Source organism: Styela clava, chromosome 8 (genome assembly GCF_964204865.1).
Source record: "Styela clava chromosome 8, kaStyClav1.hap1.2, whole genome shotgun sequence".
NCBI lineage: Eukaryota > Metazoa > Chordata > Ascidiacea > Stolidobranchia > Styelidae > Styela > Styela clava.
In genome coordinates this window covers 23,630,513-23,653,802 of record NC_135257.1, presented here as the reverse complement: position 1 = coordinate 23,653,802, position 23,290 = coordinate 23,630,513, and the positions used below count along the sequence as shown (strand labels likewise).

The 23,290-nt window shown below is 36.3% G+C and overlaps 1 protein-coding gene and 1 long non-coding RNA gene across 2 annotated transcripts in view; both read right to left on the bottom strand.

The window, feature by feature from the left end:
- Positions 1–1,999: 1,999 nt before the first annotated feature.
- On the bottom strand, positions 2,000–4,537 carry LOC144425853 (uncharacterized). The gene is made up of 2 exons (XR_013477696.1): positions 4,429–4,537; positions 2,000–3,465 (listed from the first exon to the last, which is right to left on the bottom strand). It is a non-coding gene; the product is annotated as an uncharacterized LOC144425853 (long non-coding RNA).
- Positions 4,538–15,544: 11,007 nt separating this feature from the next.
- LOC120346282 (uncharacterized) overlaps positions 15,545–23,290 on the bottom strand; it is a 55,885-nt gene continuing 48,139 nt past the window's right edge. Inside the window, exons 5-6 of the mRNA XM_078115688.1 lie at positions 18,058–18,278; positions 15,545–15,833 (exon numbers count right to left, since the gene is read on the bottom strand). Coding sequence (XP_077971814.1) covers positions 15,657–15,833; positions 18,058–18,278 — 398 coding nt within the window. The 3' untranslated portion in view covers positions 15,545–15,656. The remainder of the gene's footprint in view (positions 15,834–18,057; positions 18,279–23,290) is intronic.

The following is a 23,290-nucleotide window of genomic DNA, read 5'->3' as shown; positions in this document are numbered from 1 at the left end:
CAGTTTGCCCATGTCAGCCATAAACAAATTGAACTCCGTTACTCGACATTATAAAAAAGAGATGTGACGAGTAGGCAAATCGGTTCTACTCTGACAGCTCACTATTTCCTTACAGAAATCATTGAGACATTTTTCATATTAATCCATCAAGTCTACCGAGATAATTATTCTGATATATTTGGCAACACTAACTCTAATTGGAAGACATGACTTGCTGGAATATTTGTTCTCGAACAGTATGGAGTAAGCCAATTTGAGTTGACAAGACTAGCAAACTTGAAATCCCGAGTTTGTGTACACTCTTTGAACTGGTGCCACCCTGACTAAATACCGATGATTGGGATTCGGCTCGCTCACAAGAGCCCGGAAAAACAAGCGATCTTTCTATCTTGATACAATAGGCTCAGTGGGAGGCCGGGCTTATTGGTTAACAGAATTTGCGACCTCATGGGGATAAAGTATAACGTTTATCGCAATCGCGTGGTATCATGGTTGTCTAAACTCGAAAGTACTTAAAGACTTCATTCTATAATATTTACAAAAATATTCACAAATTTTGAGAGATGCATCTTGTATTGTAAAACGGCCCAGCATCACAATCCCGAAAAAATATTTAACATTTATATAAGTAGAGCTGCGTTATCTACACGTGTGAATTGTGTTCCTTTAGGTATAACCATTATATGTTTTCTTACTGTTTAGAAATCCATTGGTACTGCGTTTGCTCATACTCGAGTGACAATAAAATTAATTACCGGCTTTTTTCGTTCCTCACCTAATCTTTGGCGAGTGTTATTGTGTTCGACCTGATTTTGCAATCCTTGAGCTTCAATAATACTTTTGATTGTATCCAATCAAGTTGACTGTTGTTTATGGGGATTTATAGAACAGAGGCTGTAATATTCGTTTGTGAAGGTGTTGTCCCGTGAGAGCATAATAAGAAAAATACCGCGTCCACAAGTTAATTTCTAGTATCAACATCTAATGCACACGTTAATCAAGGCGGACACCGCTTTGGAGTTGGCACAGCATGACCACAACTACAGTAATTAATGTAATTAAAATGTAAAATTAGAGATCTTCATGACGGGATTTTCATCACGATTTTCAACGAAAATTTATACTCTTAAAACGGACGTCCTGAAGTATGAGCACCAAGATGGCGCACAACCTGAACTCAGGTTGTGTATCAGGTTAGGGTTCAGGTTGTGCGACATCTTGGCGCACATAGTTCATGAGTACCTTTAAAACTATAGTCGTAATTTTAACAGACACAAGTGGATCGGATGAAAGACTTAGGCGGGCCACAGTCGACCTGCGGGTCGTAATTTGTCTACCACTGGTATAGCATGAACAGACATTCTATCCCTATGATTTAGCTATATATCATAAGAAAGAATATATATAGCTGACAATAGTATTTATCGATAGTATGAGGTCTAAATTGTTCCTGGGCTATTACAGTCGTTCCGCCGCATGACCTGACCTCAAATTGTGAGTTTTGTAATCCCGACTGTGCACGAATTCGAGGTTTTTTACAAATTAATTTTGATTGCTTCTACCAGCCGGCTCAAGGTTACGATTATCCATTTTTTCCATCCGCTTAAAAGTTTCCCTAATTTCCATCTTCATTTTTATTAGATCAAGTCTGCAAATCATCCTCTAACAAAATATTTTAGTGGAAGCCCCAAATTCCTCTATATCTATAACAACCTGCGGCCGTCGTGAAAAAATAATGCGGCCGTATTGAATACAAATAAATGCAATGTGGCCTTCAATAGCAAAAAGGTTGTGCACGCCTGATCAATATATAATAACCATTGCCTGAAACGGGGTCGGCGAATCATTGACCCGTGACAACCCTTGTTTTTGGTGACACTCCAAGTCAACTATGCATGCAAAGACATATTCAAATTTCAAATAGGAAATATATTTAAAAATCGGGCTTTATTTAATTCAACAATCATTGGACTATTATAGAAGTTCCGTTATACGGACATGCAGCTACTGGCAACAAAACTGTTACTAGTTCTTTTCATTTTCCAAAACGTGTCTTGTAAAAGCGCACCCTTTACCTAGGTACATGAACCAAGCAGAATATTGTTTGGGTAAAATCGCAAAGTGAATTTATCGATACCATATATTGTTTTGGCCTTCACAGATGTATTAAATGAATTACTGAAAAAAAAAACATAAACCTGCTTAAGATATATTGAGATCTCACTTTGTAACAAAATTGAAATTGTGAAGAAACTTTATGGACATCCTGAGCTTGCAAAACAAATCGACCAAAAATCACTACTACAAAAATCTGAGATGAGAATGGAGCTGGATAGTAGCGACCTAATGCGTTTGTAACTCGATCAATAAAATTATTCTCTCAAGGGTGAATTACTTTCCAAACTCTTCCAAAACTATTTACGGTATCATTATAAAATTTTCCTGACATTTATGTGTAGAGCTTAATGCTACGCAATACCAGCGGGGACTATAACACTTGCAAAACAAAAATCTAAGCGAAAGCTTTCTAACAATGCAAATTGGAAAAAAAAGGTGAAACCCACGGCCAGGGGAGGGCCACGTGGTCAGCCGTCTGGGCAGCGCGTTGTAAGGGGAAGCAGATATATGAGTTTAAACTTATACATGTGAGTTTGTTAAACAGTTTGATTTAATTAATAATAATACGAACATTTCACTCTTACTTGAAAATGTTTTTACCTTACATCGAGGTACAGAGAAAAACAGTATTTGAGTCCCTGATTATGCCATTTCGGAAGGAGTTTCAAGAAAATCACAAAAACAAAAGTTCTAAAATCAAAGTATTTGCATTTTAATCTGTAACTGTATATGTTTATCAAGAATTCAATCAATAGTTAGTATTAGGCATGTTCGAAATAGATGCGGTAAAGAGTCAAAAATATTGGTCTTTACAAATGATAAAACAAAGCAATGTATTACCAAAATACCATATATTTGGCATTTCAAATTTTCAATCCCAGGCAGAGTTTTCACTCATCTACCAACAATGGTATTTCTGCTCGTTTTATCTCGGTCTCCATTCTGAATTAATCAATTTGTATAAATCGTTCAGTTCGGAATATATTCAATGTTTTGTAAAAATACGTTTAAACCAATCAACGAGCAGTCCATGGTTAATATTGATCCAATGAAAAGCAGTTAAAGTTAATAAAGCGAATGTTTAATAAATGCCAAAATATGTACAGCAAGGCACTTTTAGGCATCGAATGTTTAATTTCATTGATGATATGTATGCATGATTTTTGACTTTCATATCTGACAAAGTACAGCATTTAGCGGGATCGAATATTGCCAGTTCCTCATTCCTTGGTAACTTTCGTTTGGATCTTTGGCTACGTTGATGAACACATTTTTACTATAGGGGGATTTCGACGGATATCCGTTTTCCCATTGAGTGAATGAACCATCTTTTACAATTGTGTTTGTCTGTAACAAAAATATGACATGAAAATCCTGATAAAACAAGAAAACAATTCTCAAAATGTATGGACACAGGGGCAAACGAAGTAGTATCAAATCTTCCACAGTACCTGTAGTATTCCATTATCTTTTAATTTTGATAGATAAATACCATTATTTTTTAATTTTGACAATCAAAAAAAAGTAATAGCCTTTTAGTGACAACAACAATCTTTAACCAATTGGCCCAGTAATTGATAAGAAAAGAATTTTTTCTGAACAACAACAAAAATTCTAACAACATCAACAATTTAAGAAAACGATCCATATGTACATTTCGTGTCCAATAACAACAAATTGAGAAAAACTTTAATGTATGCTTTCTGAATATAAATAACAATTCAGCTGTATAACTTGGTATTTTGTGTTAAGAATTAAATTATCGATCAAAAACAAATCCAATACAAATAAATAGTTCAATAACAGTGAACAACAAAAACGCGAACGAATGAATATCACCCTGATAGTTTGGTATCATTTTTGTTGAGTTTTTATCAAATACTGATATTCGTTATAATTTATTACAATTACTGCCCTACAAGGCTTTCAATCGCCTGTACTTTATCAAAACTGTAACACTATGAATACAAGAAAAGCGAAAAAACACGGAGGCATGTAATCCTGCGTAGTATCGGTACGGTGCCGTAGTCTTCCCGAATAGATTGACCATCAGATCGTCCTAAACGAGCGACTGCCACAGGGTGTGTAAGTTTTGATTTTGATGACGTCATTGCAATGAACCCCACAAAACCTTTTAAACTAAATAAATAGTAAGTAATGGTTTCCTAGAAAAATTTTAATTTTTTAAGCCACTGAAAATTTCAAAGCCGTCGGTCCAGTAGTAGGAGAAACTCGATTTTTCTTACAATAGGAAAAGTATGCAAAAACGATTATTGTACACTTCGTGTCCAATAAATAACCAGTTCTCACCGTGATATCATATGTGAGGCCGGTCCAGAACGATACCCTCCCGTTCTGGGGAAGCCCGTTGCGTATCATTTTGTTGATCGCGTCAAATTCTTCCTCATTCCTCATAATGAGTCGATCCGTGTTGTATACAGAAATTCTCTGCACCCGTGAATGTCATACTTAATGTACGAAGTTTCACAAACCAGAATATCACATCGTCGTCGGCAATCCATTTTCCTAAAATAGAATGAAGATGTTTATTTTTTCCCGTGGTAGCACTGTTTATTTGAACCAATATTTCTTGGTAAATGTTAAGTTAGCGACAATGACTCTGGAGATTGAAGAAGAAGAAGTGAGGAAATTGAATGAAGATGTTTAATTTTACCCTTGGTAGCGCTGTTTATTTGAATCATAATTTCCTGCTAAAATGTATTAAGTCAGCGACAATGGTTAGAATCAGGCTATGAATTTTCTTATGCGACGCTTGCTCACATCTTTCGCTATGAACAAAGCTTCATACAACCAGTCGTTGTGGGGGCTATCGAAGACTACCGAAGGTTCTGATATTTGTAATTGCCAAGTTAAACCATAAGAGCTGCTGGATCCGGCCAGAGACTATCGGTGGTTCTGAAATTTTTAACAGCTAGTTAGTCCGTTTTTCAATTGTTAAGTTAGACCGTAAGTTAGTTGGACTGGTCGGATATTGGCTCATGTAATTTTTCTATTATTTTTTTGCTACAGACGTTAGGCGACCGCAGCATATGATTAATGTAGCCTACACAGCAGCTGACGATTATATAGCAATATATTTGAAGTTCCGGAATTTAATGTTAATGCAGCTTACGTATTCATTTCCGAAAATGTGGGAGTATCTTGTTAGTCCAAAGAGAACCCATTATTTTTTTCAAATCACATACATTGCATCGATTCGAAGGTTTGAAGATAATCAAGTCAATCATGGTTACTTTCAATAATATTATTGCCAGGTTGTATAGTTCTGTACAGACTTTTCTATTGTTGTGTATTGTTAGTGACTGATAATTTTAAGTTATATGAAGTGTGACATCTGCTAGTCGATCATGGGGGTTCGCACGAACCTGTTCTGGGTATGTCATGATAATCAAAAGCAAAGCTCGTCACGTTAATGCAGCATACAAGTCAATACAAATCTACAGTACAAACCTAGAGTATACCCAGAGACGATTGAGTTCAGTTTTTTCGAAAAAGCCTCAAATTTTTCCATAGCTGTTTGGGATTCATTCTTTTGGTTGGCCATCATCAGTTTTTGGTCTTCAATTATTGCGTTAAGTTTTTCTATGTAGTTGGTCTGGTCTTTCGAGTATTGATCTTTGTTTGATGATGCTGTAGAAATAAGATTTCGAATTAAAAACCTAGCTGACGTCATTGGGTATATTGCATATTTCCGAAATATTATGGTTTCTATGGCAACTAATCGTTTAGAGTTCCGTTCGGATTCAATTTCATAATTTGCTATCTGTTGCTAATTGTATATTTTTTCATTAATTTTATTATTACATATGTACATGCCTTCGTTTTTCCCTTCCATTAATGCAAAAACGTTAGATTTGAGAAAATACCCCCGCCCGCCACTAATTATCCAGTGCGGGCTAGGTTTTGGGAATAATTTTAATTTCCAGCGCAACCTGCATTCATCCAACGCCAACTGTATAATTACTACTTCTCTTATTTTGATGGGTGGAACAGGCGTTTTTTTTTAGCGGGGGCTTTGTAAAAAATATCCAAAATAGTTATTGCTTTGAAGACTTATTGATCCAAAACTTGAACCCGCCCAGGTTAATATGATCTGAAAAACTATGACGTGAAGAATTATTTTTAATAGAAGTTCGTGGAAAACAAGTCTTATTAAAAACGTTTCATCGAGGAGGGGGGGGGGGAGATTGAAAGATCGTACGCCAATTGGGAGCTAATCATGTTTTACTTGTTTGACAGGAGCACCAACTCGAATAGGCCACGATTCATACTAAAGAATTAATCTTACTTATTGTCCATCCAATCGCTAATCCAATTACGAGGACTATTAGTACTGGAATAGCAAATGCCAGCTTCGATGTTCGTTCGCCTAATAACAAAAGTTTAAAAGGATTTGTGAGATGGAAAACCACGAAATGTTAATATCAAAAGATTTCTAAGAAAATTTTTATTTCAATGAAAAAATTACGAAAGTAATCATAAATATGCTTTATGGTAGCTTCTGGTTTTCTAAATTACTCAAATTATGTTTCTATCAGCCTTTGTATACCGAGCTTCTGATTTTTATACATAGTAGGATGAGGAACTGTACAAACAAGATTTGAAGTCGGTATATAAGCAAATAGCGGAGCAGATAATTGACTAACTAATAATATTTCAGGAAAGGCATGCCAGTTTTCAGGTCGTAATTTTGCCTGCAAGCCTGTATTCTCAATCATAACAGCGTGCAGTGATTGGGGAATAATATCAATGTTAAGAACCCGAAATGTGAATGTTCAATAACCTACTTAAAATGAGTGGTAAAGTGAGTTTGTAAAGAAATATCAAATGGCATTCTTCCGTAAGTCATGCTATACAGTGAAACTCAATGTAATTTATTGCATCCCTCGTCATGATGCAAAATGGTCGTGGCGTCACATTTTAGTATGACTACGTCAACAAGTTTTCATTTTTCCCAAATCTACATTTATTGCGTCCCAAGAGACACTAAAATACATTTCTAGAAACTCATTGAACAGATTCAGTCAATTTATCCTAAATCCCAACGGTATGAATTTGGTATAACTTCGATTTGGGTTGAACAAATAAATTTCTCATTCGATAAAATACAACAAAGAAATCATGGTTTTACTACAACAAAACAGGCTTTGATTATCTTTTAAAAATGTATTTCCAATTTTGAAGTAAGTCTGAGTTTAATTTTTGTGTTTTCCGGTGTCAACTCTGCATATATATTATATTATACATATATTATATTATATATATTGTTGCGTTTGACTGTCTTTCCTACCAAAGTAAAGTCATTATCTCAATTTACCTGATTCTACATTGGCATCCGTATCGAGATCAGAGAGATTCGATTCTGTCTCTGTTTCGGACATCTGTCGTTTTACCATTTTGATAAGTCTAGTTAAAGATTAAATAATTCTATTTCTGGGCAATACAAGCAATTACAAGACATTGGGATCAGTATCAAAAGTATGTGTGCAATATTGTGATATCGTTATATCTTTGAAAAACACTATGAAATAATATTGGTAAAAAAAAGAGAGTTTCTACGTCAAAGTACTTTTATCATGCTACTGCTCTGCTTTTCTATAAGGTGAAATTAACTAATGTCCAATTCCGGTCTGATTTTAACATCGTGGCTGTTATTTATACCGTGCAGTTTTTATGTCATAAAAATTTGTTTATGAACTTGCTCTATTTTTTAAACAAATTAGGTAATGTCGTCTTATGTGTGTTATACAGTCCAAGCATCTGAAACAAATACCTAGCTAACTAATCCCATACCCGGCATGGACTGGTAATCGGACGAGCGGTCGAGGTTCGGCATATCAACTTTCCCCTCCTTCATGATAAAACCCCATCCCCTATTCGACAGGAGCGAGCATGTCTTCATATTTTTATTCTTGACGCTGATGCGTTATTTTGCAGTTTGCAGAAAATATTAGGGACTATCTTAGTTCACGAATATCAAAATAAAACAAACTAATACGCGTATGTATCATACATTATATAAATCTCCATTTTAATATTCCCGCATCACTTTCCCTAATAAGTAACCATAAATGCGAAAGAAGTTTTGTAATAAAGTACGGTAATTGAAGGCAATTTGTTGCAATTGCCTCTATGATACTCGGGCCACATACGAGCCAAGCTTTCCTTTCGCGTGTTCACTATTTCCGTAATAACATTATTAGAAAAGATAAATTTTAATGAAACACTGATATATATTTTACATTTTAATATTCACGCTTTCATTTTCTCACCAATAAGTGTCTAGAATGCGTAAGAAGTTTTGTAATAAAGTGCGGTAATTGAAGACAATTGGATAATTGGTGGGTGGCAGACAATGCAATAATATCTTTAGCATTTTACAAAATATTCGAATTTAAAATTGGAAGAAACTAAACCTAGAATTTTAGTAAAAAGGGAAGTTGAAACTTTAGCCGACTAGACTTTACTTTTTAGTTCAACAACAGCCTTTTTTGTATTAACATCAATCTTTTTGGTAAAAAATAGGTGCGTGTGCTTCGTGATGCAAATCGTAGAATACAGACTTACATGTGGCTGAAAATGTTTCTAAAGATCCTTATTTGAAATAACCTCCACATGTTTGATCACTTAAAATTACAAAACAAAAGAAACGTTTTAAGGCAAAACTCGGTGCTCCGGAAGAAATTGTACCAAGATGACGCACAATCTGAACATAGCATTGTACCAGGTTGGGGTTGTTCAGATTGTGCGTCATCTTGGTACGAATACTTCCGGAGCGCCCAAAAACTCTGCTAACAGCAAGGGAAGGTAAAGACGAACAAACAAAAATTGACAGTGAATTGCAGCTATTCTTGCAGTTTGTATAATAATTAATGAACTAGTCGATCTTTCAGCAAAAAAAATCTGCAAATCTAACTTTATGAAATGCTATTAAAACTCAAAAATATTCCATCTAACACCCACTCCCTAAACGCAAACTCCCAAATACTGAACAAATCGCTGTGCGAAGAGTTTAATATCAGCTGAAATTGAATAAAACGAAACTGTATTTCGTGATCTATCTTTGGACAGTAATTGAGCTCGTTTATGCGAGAGTTATTAAGGTTATGAACTCTCATCGTGAAATGAATTTGCGTCGAATCGCTTGTTGATTCAAGATACATTTACTGTTTTCCCGGCAGTCTGCATAAGCCTCTGTTCAATATATTACACAGTTTGTTTCTGAAGGACATTTGGGATTTATTTTCTATCTATTAGTAGTTCTCAAACAATGAGGCGCGCCCCACATGGGGAGGGGGGCTTAGATAATTTTTTAAGCGGGCGTGAAGCTAATTAATAATATAATTATTTGTTAGATTTGATCTTGTACGCTCTTTTTTATATAATTTCATTTTGGATTTTCACTTTTACGTTCCATCTTAAATATTCTCAACTTGTTTTTAAAAAAAAAATACTCACGCCTTAATAATGTTATTTGTAGCTTATTGTTAGCCAGCTATGAAATGGGCGGGCCGTGAGACAAGACAAATTTTAAGTAGGCTGCGCAGCTTGAAAAATTTGAGATCCACTGGTCTATATATTTGGTGGAATGTGATAAGCCAATTGATCTCGGTTCCGCATGTGGCTATGCTATTACCATAGTCAGAGCTTGTTTAACCATTAATCAGAACCAGCGCCATATGACATCACAGAAACCTCCATAGGCAATTTTTCAATAGTGCTCCAAGGTTTAGGGAAACAAATCGAGTAGTAAGACGACACGGACTTCAACATAAGCCCGGTTAAAAAAAAGTTCTCTAGTATCATTACAAACCAAGCCAATTTCAACATTTTTTCGTGAGATGTTTTATGAATTTAGAAACAGTAAGCCTGAAATAGGACGACCAGATATACAAGCGATATAGTCAAATTGATGAACTGTTCTCCAGTATTAGTATTCCTTCACCGACAGTCCAAAATTTGGTTCGCGTATTCACAACTCAAATTATCTTATGCGTCTTGTCGACGATATTCACACATCCAACAGGTAAAGTAGAGCACAAGCAATTCCCATATGAACAAGGGATGCATCTGTTTCGAATCAACACAGTATGTTTTAATTAAGTAATTTTTCCGAGGTAATTAGCCTCGTCGCGAGCTGTCAGGCATGACGTTGTTAAGCTAGAATCTGATCCACTTGACTCCCACTAGTAGCGCTAGCTCAGGGGAAGCGTAGAGACCTTGTCAAACATGAGGCCAGGCTTGAGGGTGGGATCGAACCCCATGGAGTAGACCGAGTTGTAAAGAACAACCATTAAACGAGACAGGTCGAGGGAAACATGTGGTAGAAAGGCGAGCGAGAGAAGCAGCAGCAAAATAAGATGGGGTAATCTGAGGAGCCGCGAGACGTCAAGGGAAAGATAAAGGCCGGGCGGAAGCACGGAGATGCAAGGTGGTCGAAAATTAGCCAGAGAAAAAAGAAGCAAGCTGGTGGAAGAAGGGGGCAGCAAAAAGACAAACTGGGAGCAGCAAATTGAGAAAATAATATGAACAGTGCGGTGGTGCAGTGCAAGTTGTTCAGAAAAGCAGCGTGGTCGAGGAGAAAGGGTGGAAGTGGCAACAAACAGTGGTGTACATGCACCACCTGCAAGGAAAAGGGCGGAAGAAAAAGCTAGAGCAACAACCAAAATCGAGCTAAATAGAAAGTCTATGGGAGGGACGTCATTGAAACAACTTGTGAAAATTCGTGAAAATTGGAATCAGCAGCTATCATTCTCTTCCAGCAATAAAAACAAAGTAAATGAATGAAAATAGGAATAAATCAGCGGGAACCGAAAAAAAAGTAGGATTAGGATGAATTTAAAATAAGTACGGGTAAAAAATAGTTAAAAGCGAGAGCCGTTCAACGAATGAAAATTAAAAGACCGCCAAAGACAAATGAAGAATAAAAACGAGTCAAATAATCTAAAATGGGCAAACAAGCCAATTTCGAACGCAAAGTTTTGTAATAATAAGTTCTTCAAATTTTCTGCGATCGGGTGTTGATAATTTCATTCTGTGCAGACGGGCCTGGCTTCACATTTTTAAGACCAAAATCTTTCTGTTTAGGTAGGCATTGCTTTCTCTTGGGTGAGTTAACGGGGATATATATAAATTAATCCTATATTCCTAACTTGCGATGCTGCTTGTGTAAGACTTGGGGCCCGTTCACACCAACGCAATGCGTTGCGTTAGTTTTCTACGCAGGCGCAAACGCAGTGCGTTGAACTTACAACTTAGCTAGCTACTTTCGAGATAGTCGACTTTTGTGAACTATTCACAGGAGATTCGAAAATTGAGTTATTCCATTATTTTACAATGAGTCAATACTAAGAATTGTAAGCAGTTAATATACATTATTTGCTGTTATTTCGCTTATATGTATGGTTGGTGGGATGTATTTCTATCAGATGAGGGTGAGAAGATGAGTGTTTTGTCGGGCGTTGATCTCCACTGCTATAAGTGCTCTGTACGGGGCCTCAGTGCTCCGCGAGCTATTCGTTCACTTAAAAAACCTGTTAATTTTGTATCTGTGAAGAAGCGTTGACGTCACTAATAAAATTTGACGACGGTGGTGTCGAAATGTGGTAGTGATTTAAATATAACATTATCTATGACTAAGGGCGCAGCAGCCATGGTTTTATTAAAAGGTAGGGGGTTCAGAATAGAAAATTCCCCAGCAACACTCATCGCTCAATCCATGGCCGACCCGAAGATTTAAAATGTCTTGTCATATGAATTCAATTGTGTTCATGGTTGCTCGCCTTTGAGTTGACAAATATACTACGGCAACCATGAAATACTTGTTAAACCGTCTACTAGCAATGAATGGATTAAAATCGTATTTTTGAGTTGCTCTTTCAGCACTTAGGATTATCGCAATGTTTCGTTGTTAAGGGAGAGTTTGCAGTTATGAAGCCAATTATATTTGATACCTTCATATCGAATCTGGTCTATGCATGAATGTAGCAGTGATTTCTAGATGCAGTGATGGGAAAAATATCGGCCGACACAGTAAAATGATCAAACTTTCATTGAAGGGTTTAGATCAGGGGTCGGTCGGCAAACTATCGCCCGCGGGCCGGATTCGGCCCGCGATGCTTCTCTGAATTATATTAACAAAACAGTTTTAATGACGAATATATTTTTTACGCGACAAAATTTGTTTTGAGAAACTAAATTATACTATATCCTAACAAGTATATAATTCACAATCACTCGTTTAATAAGCCTATAATTGATTATAATTAGAGAAATGGCAACAGAACGTAATAAAGTTGATGCTGAGAGCAAATGGTTAAATGACGCTGAAAATATTCAAATGATCAGTCTTCGCGCACTGCTTGAAATTTCTGTGTGAAAAATGTGATTCATTGGCCATTCCTTTGGTTTTTAACTTTCTAAAATACGTGCGGCCCGCCAATGACTTGCAACCTTCAATATTGACCCGTAAACGACAAAAGTTTGCCGACCTCTGGTTTAGACTTTAGAGCCGTGAGGTTAGACATTCATCCCAACTCAAACCCTCGACCTACTGCCCTATCTCCCTCCACTTTCCTATTCTCGATCCGCTGCCCTGTCTCCCTCGCCTTGGCCAACCTAAATTTAAAACGTTTATTGTTACGTCAAATTCTGCACTTATGCTGATTGGCCAATGTTACGGCAGTAAATAAGGAAGTCGAAACTAGGGGGGAAATCCATAATTATAATTAGAGTTTTATATAGTTGTTATAGCTAAATTCGGTACACAGAGGCGATGCTTATATTTATGGTAAACTTAAATTGTTTCGCGACCCAGCGTGGAGAGCTCCGCGACCCAAACATGGGTCGCGACCCCGTATTTGCGGACCCCTGGTGTGTCCAATGTTTTGCTAGCCAGATTTTCCCTATAAAAAATGCAATGCGTAAAATTGATATGAGGTCCAATTTGTAATACTCTTGCTAAAAATCTTTGTTTTTCCTCCCCATCCCTATCAGTACAAATGCTAATACACCGCTCCCATGATAATACATTATTCTGTAGTCTCGTCGCAACTGCTGCGAATATGTCTTGACCAGTGCATGTTCCAGAAAGCGCCAAGCACATGAGTAACTTATATACCTAACAAACACAATCAACAGCGCTTAGCCAAACGTATTCGTGAATTCATCCAATTGCAAAGCGTATTCTCCTCCTTTGAGTCTATCAATCAATTGGCACCTAATATCTTGACCCATTTCGTTGATACGTCGGCGAATGGTATCTACAGACATTGGTATTTCTTTCATTTCCTTAGTTACCTTGTCTCCATTCATAATTTGACTAATTGCAATATTTTTGATTAGTGTTTCTCCATTGGTGTATGGTTTTTTATCTTTTGCGATTAAATATGCCACTTCATACAATGCCTTTTGAGATTTTTCTAAGCTTGTGAGAAACTTTGGCTTTCATTTCGCCTAACAACTCTTTTTCTGATCGGCGGAAAAATGTATTGGTTTGTCAATGAATTCTGGATGCTTTGCTGTAAGACGGCGTTTCAATCCCACTGCTTTCAGGCTCTCGTTGGCAAGAACACCGGAACAAACAACACATTGAGGACGTGACTCATCATTTATAGGAAGAATACACGTGAAACCAAGCTTTATAAATTCTTCGCTGTACTTCCGCTTATAAGGATGGTTTGAGTGATGTATTTATATCCGATGAGGGTGAGGAGATGAGTCTTTTGTCGGGCGTTGATCCTCACTGCTTGAAGACGCAAAGATGTCTGAAGGTGTTACTTCAATTTTGCACTTATTCTGATTGGCCAACGTTACGGCAGTAAATAAGGAAGTGTATACACGGGGAAACATTCATTATTATAATCAGAGATTTATAAAGTTGTTATACATAAATGCGCTACACAGACGCGATGCTCATATTTATGGAAAATTTAAATTGTTTCGCGACCCAGAGCGGAGGGCTTCGCGACCCAACCCCGTAGTTGCAGACCCCTGTTTTAGTGGATGCCCCAAATTCCTGTACATCTATGATACCCATTGCCTGAAACAGGGTCGGCGAATTATTGACCCATGACAATTCTTGTTTTTGATGACCCACCAGGAATGTATACAAAGACATATTAAAATTTCAAAGGCAAAATGTGCTTTAATCTTGTTTTATAGTTTATTTAGTGCTCTTAAAATCGGGCTTTATTTAATCTAACAATCAGTGGACTATTATAGAAGTTCCGTCATACGGACATGCAGCTACTGGCATCAAAACTATTATTAGTTCTTTTCATTTTTCAAAACGTGTCTTGTAAAAGGGCACCCTTTACCTAGGTACATGAACCAAGCAGAATATTTTTGTGGGTAAATTCGCAAAGTGAATTTATCGATACCATATATTGTTTTGGCTTTCACAGATGTAATAAATGAATTACTGGTTGAAAAAAAAACACAAACCTGGTTAAGATATATTGAGATCTCACTTCGTAACAAAATTGAAATTGGGAAGAAACTTTATGGACACCCTGAGCTTGCAAAACAATTCGACCAAAACTCACTACTACAAAAATCTGAGATGAGAATGGAGCTGGATAGTAGCGACCTAATGCGTTTGTAACTCGATCAATAAAATTATTCTCTCAAGGGTGAATTACTTTCCAAACTCTTCCAAAACTATTTACGGTATCATTATAAAATTTTCCTGACATTTATGTGTAAAGCTTAATGCTACGCAATACCAGCGGGGACTATAACACTTGCAAAACAAAAATCTAAGCGAAAGCTTTCTAACAATGCAAATTTGAAAAAAAAGGTGAAACCCACGGTCAGGGGAGGGCCACGTGGTCAGCCGTCTGGGCAGCGCGTTGTAAGGGGAAGCAGATATATGAGTTCGAACTTATACATGTGAGTTTGTTAAACAGTTAGATTTAATTAATAATAATATGAACATTTCACTCTTACTTGAAAATGTTTTTACCTTACATCGAGGTACAGAGAAAAACAGTATTTGAGTCCCTGATTATGCCATTTCGGAAGGAGTTTCAAGAAAATCACAAAAACAAAAGTTCTAAAATCAAAGTATTTGCATTTTAATCTGTAACTGTATATGTTCGTCAAGAATTCAATAAATGTTAGTATTAGGCATGTTCGAAATAGATGCGGTAAAGGGTCAAAAATATTGGTCTTTACAAATGATAAAACAAAGCAATGTATTACCAAAATACCATATATTTGGCATTTCAAATTTTCAATCCCAGGCAGAGTTTTCACTCATCTACGCTCGTTTTATCTCGGTCTCCATTCTGAATTAATCAATTTGTATAAATCGTTCAGTTCGGAATATATTCAATGTTTTGTAAAAATACGTTTCAACCAATCAACGAGCAGTCCATAGTTAATATTGATCCAATGAAAAGCAGTTAAAGTTAATAAAGCGAATGTTTAATAAATGCCAAAATATGTACAGCAAGGCACTTTTAGGCATCGACTGTTTAATTTCATTGATAATATGTAGGCATGATTTTTGACTTTCAAATCTGACAAAGTACAGCATTTAGCGGGATCGAATATTGCCAGTTCCTCATTCCTTGGTAACTTTCGTTTGGATCTTTGGCTACGTTGATGAACACATTTTTACTATAGGGGGATTTCGACGGATATCCGTTTTCCCATTGAGTGAATGAACCATCTTTTACAATTGTGTTTGTCTGTAACAAAAATATGACATGAAAATCCTGATAAAACAAGAAAACAATTCTGAAAATGTTTGGACACAAGGCCAAACGAAGTAGTATCAAATCTTCCACAGAACCTGTAGTATTCCATTATCTTTTAATTTTGATAGATAAATACCATTATTTCTCAATTTTGACAATCAAAAAAAAAGTAATAGCCTTTTAGTGACAACAACAATCTTTAACCAATTGGTCCAGTAATTGATAAGAAAAGAATTTTTTCTGAACAACAACAAAAATACTAACAACATCAACAATTTAGGAAAACAATCCATATGTACCTTTCGTGTCCAATAACAACAAATTGAGAAAAACTTTAATGTATGCTTTCCAAATATATAAACAATTCAGCTGTATAACTTGGTATTTCGTGTAGCCTTAACTCTTTGAACTCTGAATCCCCAGAACGATGCTACTCTCTCAACCTGACCTCCCACGGCGTCGCATCGATTTGACGCGTTAAAAAATTGTAATATCTCTAATTTCAAATCAAAATAACTTCTAAACCGTTAAATATCAGATGGTCTGTAATATTTCATATAAAAGCCTATCTAGTCTTTTATTTTTAACTGGCATTATTTTTCACGAGATGTTTTGATGAGATGTGTAAGCCTATTTTTAGCCCCATCTACTATTTTTTTTTGTATTTTGATAATATTTAATACATTTTTTTAGAAATGTATCATCAATATAAGTAAAATTTTAATAAAAGTATACAAAATTACCTTTCGGAGAATATACGGATGACTTTCTTAACATACGCATAACTCATTTTATTGCAGAATTTGTACTATCGATTCAAATGGTTTGCGAACAAAATTGATCAACTATTTTGACGCCAAGTTTGCGTAACGACGCAAAGGGCGACGACGACATTGTCGTGATAACGTTCATGCGACGTTTCGTGCGTAACTCTTTGCGTGAGGTATATTGCGCAATTGCACATCTGGTCGTTCACAGCTTGAGTTCAGATTGTGTCATCATTGCATCAGTATCATATCCTCGGCCGCAGATAAAACCCTTTCAGACGAATTTTGATCGAACATAGTAAAATTGCTAGAATATGAAGGCCATTTTATATACGTTTACTATTTGGATATGGGACGAAAATGAATGGCTAAAACGAAATATTTGATCCTCGTGCATTTATGAGGTTCCGCCGGAAACATCAAGGCTAATTATTCACCGTTGGATATCATGAAGATTGAATAAAAAAAAACTGATAACGGGTACACGGAAGACATGGTGGCACCAGTAGCTCATGTGGTCAGTGTTTTACATTTTGGGGCCTCATTAGATTTTCGAAATTACTGCACATACGCTACATTCCTGATATTTACAATGGATTTTAAACGAAAGCTTTGTCCAGATGAAATCGGATAAAGAAAATATGGCACAATAAAACTCAGCAATGGCGCTAAACAATGCATCCATCGATATGTTCCATCATTCCGTTTTTAGAAATCCTTATTTTTTCTATTCGTATTTTTCATATCTTTATGCAATTAAAACGGCAATAACACTGCGTATTGTATGTTTTAGTCGAACAGATTTCGAGGCTGGATGTAATGCGTAAATTTCCCCGTATATCGTTTCTACGTCGTTAGTCGCTTCACGAGTATGAACTTGAGTAAATGACGTTACGAGCATGCGAGGAAAAGAGTTTCTCGTATGAAATGTAAACGTGCTACGTGCCAACGTAATTGCTTAACGTCGCTGCGTAACGGCGTAAATGTGTTAGGTCGTTATTTACGTCACCTTGACGACGCCTCGATCTTGCGACAAACAAAATCACGAATAAAAATGCTTCTAAAATTTGAATGGTGCAACATAAGTTCAATCTAATGGTATCACTAGAAAGCTATCTTCAAATTCTACAAATGTTGTCGATATTGTAGTAGGTTTAATCAAAAACAAATTGAAGTTTTGTCAATTAGATTTGAGCAATTTTCAGAAGTTTTTTATGCTTTTTAATTTTGCCAATTTTCATAAGATGATCACAATATTTTATCTCAATTTTAAAATTTTACGTAGTCCTGCTTATCTTTCACACGATGTAAAACTTGTCTAAATATAATAAATGGTTCGCGAGATATGAGGTTTCAAAGTTGCATACCTCCTGCGGGATGTGAAAGCCGCTAAAGCGGCTTTCAGCGTCAGAAGACTTTCAGGGTTCAAAGAGATAACCAGTTCTCACCGTGATATCATATGTAAGGCCGGTCCAGAACGATACCCTCCCGTACTGGGGAAGCCCGTTGCGTATCATTTTGCTGATCGCGTCAAATTCTTCCTCATTCCTCATAATGGGAAGAGTCGATCCGTGTTGTATACAGAAACCCTCTGCGCCCGTGAAAGTCATAATTGATGCACGAAGTTTCACAATCCAGAATATCACATCGTCGTCGGCGATCCATTTTCCTAAAATAGAATGAAGATGTTTATTTTTTCCCGTGGTAGCACTGTTTATTTGAACCAATATTTCTTGGTAAATGTTAAGTTAGCGACAATGACTCTGGAGAATGAATAGAATGAAGAAGAAATGAAGAAATAGAATGAAGGTGTTTAATTTTACCCTTGGTAGCGCTGTTTATTTGAATCATAATTTCCTGGTAAATGTATTAAGTCAGCGACAATGGTTAGAATCAGGCTATGAATTTTCTTATGCGACGCTTGCTCACGTCTTTCGCTATGAACAAAGCTTCATACAACCAGTCGTTGTGGGGGCTATCGAAGACTACCGGAGGTTCTGATATTTTAATTGCTAAGTTAATCCGTAAGAGCTGCTGGATCCGGCCAGAGACTATCGGTGATTCTGAAATTTTTAACAGCTAGTTAGTCCGTTTTTCAATTGTTAAGTTAGACCGTAAGTTAGTTGGACTGGTCGGATATTGGCTCATGTAATGTCTTGATAATCAGCAAACCCGTTTTTCTATTTTTTTATTTGCTCCAGATGTTAGGCGACCGCAGCATATGATTAATGTAGCCTACACAGCAGCTGACGATTATATAGCATTATATTTGAAGTACCGGAATTCAATTTTAATGCAGCTTACGTATTCATTCTCGAAAATGTGGGAGTATCTTGTTAGTCCAAAGAGAACCCATTATTTTTTTCAAATCACATACATTACATCGATTCGAAGGTTTGAAGATAATCAAGTCAATCATGGTTACTTTCAATAATATTATTATCAGGTTGTATAGTTCTGTACAGACTTTTCTATTGTTGCGTATTGTTAGTGACTGATAATTTTAAGTTATATGAAGTGTGACATCTGCTAGTCGATCAGGGGGGTTCGCACGAACCTGTTCTTGGTATGTCATGATAATCAAAAGCAAAGCTCGTCACGTTAGTGCAGCTTACGAATCAATACCAATCTACAGTACAAACCTAGAGTATAACCAGAGACGATTGAGTTTAGTTTTTTCGAAAAAGCCTCAAATTTTTCTATAGCTGTTTGGGATTCATTCTTTTGGTTGGCCATCATCAGTTTTTGGTCTTCAATTATTGCGTTAAGTTTTTCTATGTAGTTGGTCTGGTCTTTCGAGTATTGATCTTTGTTTAATGATGCTGTAGAAATAAGATTTCGAATTAAAAACCTAGCTGACGTCATTGGGTATATTGCATATTTCCGAAATATTATGGTTTCTATGGCAACTAATCGTTTAGAGTTCCATTCGGATTCAATTTCATAATTTGCTATCTGTTGCTAATTGTATATTTTTTCATCAATTTTATTATTACATATGTACATGTCTTCGTTTTTTCCCTTCCATTAATGCAAAAACGTTAGATTTGAGAAAATACCCCCGCCCGCCACTAATTATCCAGTAAGGGCTAGGTTTTGGGAATAATTTTAATTTCCAGCGCAACCTGCATTCATCCAAACCCCAACTGTATATTTACTACTTCTCTTATTTTGATGGGTGGAACAGGCGTTTTTTTAGCGGCGGCTTTGTAAAAATTATCCAAAATAGTTATTGCTTTGAAGACTTATTGATCCCAAACTTGAACCCGCCCAGGTTAATATGATCTGAAAAACTATGACGTAAAGAATTATTTTTAACAGAAGTTCGTGGAAAACAAGTCTTATTGAAAACGTTTCATCAAGGAGGGGGGGGGGGGGGTTGGGATTGAAAGATCGTACGCCAATTGGGAGCTAATCATGTTTTACTTGTTTGACAGGAGCACCAACTCGAATAGGCCACGATTCATACTAAAGAATTAATCTTACTTATTGTCCATCCAATCGCTAATCCAATTACGAGGACTATTAGTACTGGAATAGCAAATGCCAGCTTCGATGTTCGTTCGCCTAATAACAAAAGTTGAAAAGAATTTGTGAGATGGAAAACCACGAAATGTTAATATCAAAAGATTTTTAAGAAAATTTTTATTTCAATGAAAAAATTACAAAAGTAATCATAAATATGCTTTATGGTAGCTTCTGATTTTCTAAATTACTCAAATTATGTTTCTATCAGCCTTTGTATACCGAGCTTCTGATTTTTATACATAATAGGAAATTTTTAAAATATTTTCAATTAGCATTTGTCATCTAACCAAGATGGCTTGAAAGGCAATTGAAGGCTTGTTTGAATCGTATTATTGTTTTCTATACGCAAGAGGTCGCTAATGGACCGCTCCATGTACGAAATTTTGCGTACGTGAGAAAATTCATCGACGATAGTAAACAAACATTTGAACCCCTCTTCTTTATGGCCGTTGAACACTACTTATGATAACGGCACTCTCTCGCAAGCGTTATAGCCGTTTTGGTGTTTGTTTTCCTAACAAAATGATATCAGAGGCAATGGTGTAGCGCAAACAGCTGCCGAGTAACGAAGCGGTATATTCGTGAAGTCAACGCAGTTCTTGTTTGTTTATTATTGTGCGGGTAATTATTAGTGCGTGTTTACGCGAGGAAAATGAGCGCTCGGCCGCGCAAATTACTTTCTTTCATGTAATAACGTTATCCTTTGTATGTTTCTTAGCTTTCAAATATTTACAGATACAAAACTCGTAAAATTGGAAATATGCCAAAAAGGAGTGACGCACAACCCGGGGGCAAAAACACTCGGACAAGCCTATATCATGCTTGAAAAAGGCGCGAAAATGTCTTATTGGTTTTGTTTTGAGTCAAGTCCATAATAAGACGTGTACATAAAGAATGTTAACTCTTACTGACCAATCATATTAGAGCCATATTTATATTTATAAAAAAGTCTCATCCCGGAATAACAGGGATGCAAGCATGCTGAATTCCCAATTAAAATATCGGAAGTTGAAATGGAAAACGTCGCTAGAAGTCTATTACTAATTTTGAATTTCCGCTGGGTTCTAATACCCGAAATTTCGTTGTTTCATTGTCTGGAAGGTTCCGACTTTGTTGTCGAGTCGGTTTCGCTTGGATTGATCACATCGATACCAAAACAAAACTTTTTTCACCAATAAAAAAAAATCTCTCATTTTCAACGCAACACGGTTGAGCGAATAGCACACGCGTCTGGAGAGAAAGCTGACACAAAGCGGCCAAATCACGCTTCACAATGAAATATAAGTGAAGGTTCTCGCACGATTGAACAAAAAGTTATAACATTTTTTAGGAGGGTTATACAAAATGTCCCAGGAAGATGGCGGCTACATAGGGTAAAAGATTGTATTTTTAGCTAGAAAACCAGAACTTTTATTTATCTCCAAACTTTCTGTGGTCTCTATATGATTCGCTTTTCACTTCGAAATTTTGTGTGATGACCTCTTGTGCATTTAAAAAATTATTTGCAGCGTTTCTTCGACCTCTCCCGTGTTACTTTCTTGCTACGTGAAAGTCGTAAGTTGACCGTAATGTTACTTCATGAGGCAAGTTAGACTGCTGCTTTGCATTGGTCTTCGAGCTCATATATTTGAGCATCGGTCTCTCATTTTAATTAAGGAGAAATTTTCATGGAACTCCCTGCTCAGCTAGAACATCTCCAGCACCAATTATTTGTTTTTTCGTTGATTACCTGAATCGACATCTTTGATCTTGCTGTGACTTTCATCATGCTTCTCTTCCTCTTCAACGTCAAAAGAACCTGCTAAAATATTAGTAAACACATTTGTCAATTTGAAATATAGGAAACAAAAAAGAAATTTCAAAAACAGAGTTTCCATAAGCAAATAGCGGAGCAGATAATTGACTAACTAATAATATTTCAGGAAAGCATGCCAGTTTTCAGGTCGTAATTTTGCCTGCAAGCCTGTATTCTCAATCATAACAGCGAGCAATGAGTGGGGTATTCAGTCAATGTTAAGAACCCGAAATGTGAATGTTCAATAACCTACTTAAAATGAGTGGTAAAGTGAGTTTGTAAAGAAATATCAAATGGCATTACCTTCCATAAGTCATGCTGTACAGTGAAACTCAATGTAATTTATTGCATCCCTCGTCATGATGCAAAATGGTCGTGACGTCACATTTTAGTATGACTACGTCAACAGGTTTTTATTTTTCCCAAATCTACTTTTATTGCGTCCCAAGAGACACTAAAACACATTTCTAGAAACTCATTGAACAGATTCGGTCAATTTATCCTAAATCCCAACGGTATGAATTTTGTATAACTTCGATTTGGGTTGAACAAATAAATTTCTCATTCGATAAAATACAACAAAGAAATCATGGTTTTACTACAACGAAACAGGATTTGATTATCTTTTAAAAATGTATTTCCAATTTTGAAGTAAGTCTGAGTTTAATTTTTGTGTCTTCCGGTGTCAACCCTGCATATATTGTTGCGTTTGACTCTCTTTCCTACCAAAGTAAAGTCATTATCTCAATTTACCTGATTCTACATTGGCATCCGTATCGAGATCAGAGAGATCCGATTCTGTCTCTGTTTCGGACATCTGTCGTTTTACCATTTTGATAAGTTAAAGTTAAAGATTAAATATTCTATATCTGGGCAATATAAGCAAATACAAGATATTGGGATCAATATCAAAAGTTTGTGTGCAATATTGTGATATCGTTATATCTTTGAAAAACACTATGAAATAATATTGATAAAAGAAAGAGAGTTTCTACGACAAAGTACTTTTGTCATGCTACTGCTCTGCTTTTCTATAAGGTGAAATTAGCTAATGTCCAATTCCGGTCTGATTTTAACATCGTGGCTGTTATTTATACCGTGCAGTTTTTATGTCATAAAAATTTGTTTATGAACTTGCTCTATTTTTTAAACAAATTAGGTAATGTCGTCTTATGTGTATTATACAGTCCATGCATCTGGAACAAATACCTAGCTAACTAATCCCATACCCGGCATGGACTGGTAATCGGACGAGCGGTCGTGGTTCGGCATATCAACTTTCCCCTCCTTCATGATAAAACCCCATCCCCTATTCGACAGGAGCGAGCATGTCTTCATATTTTTATTCTTGACGCTGC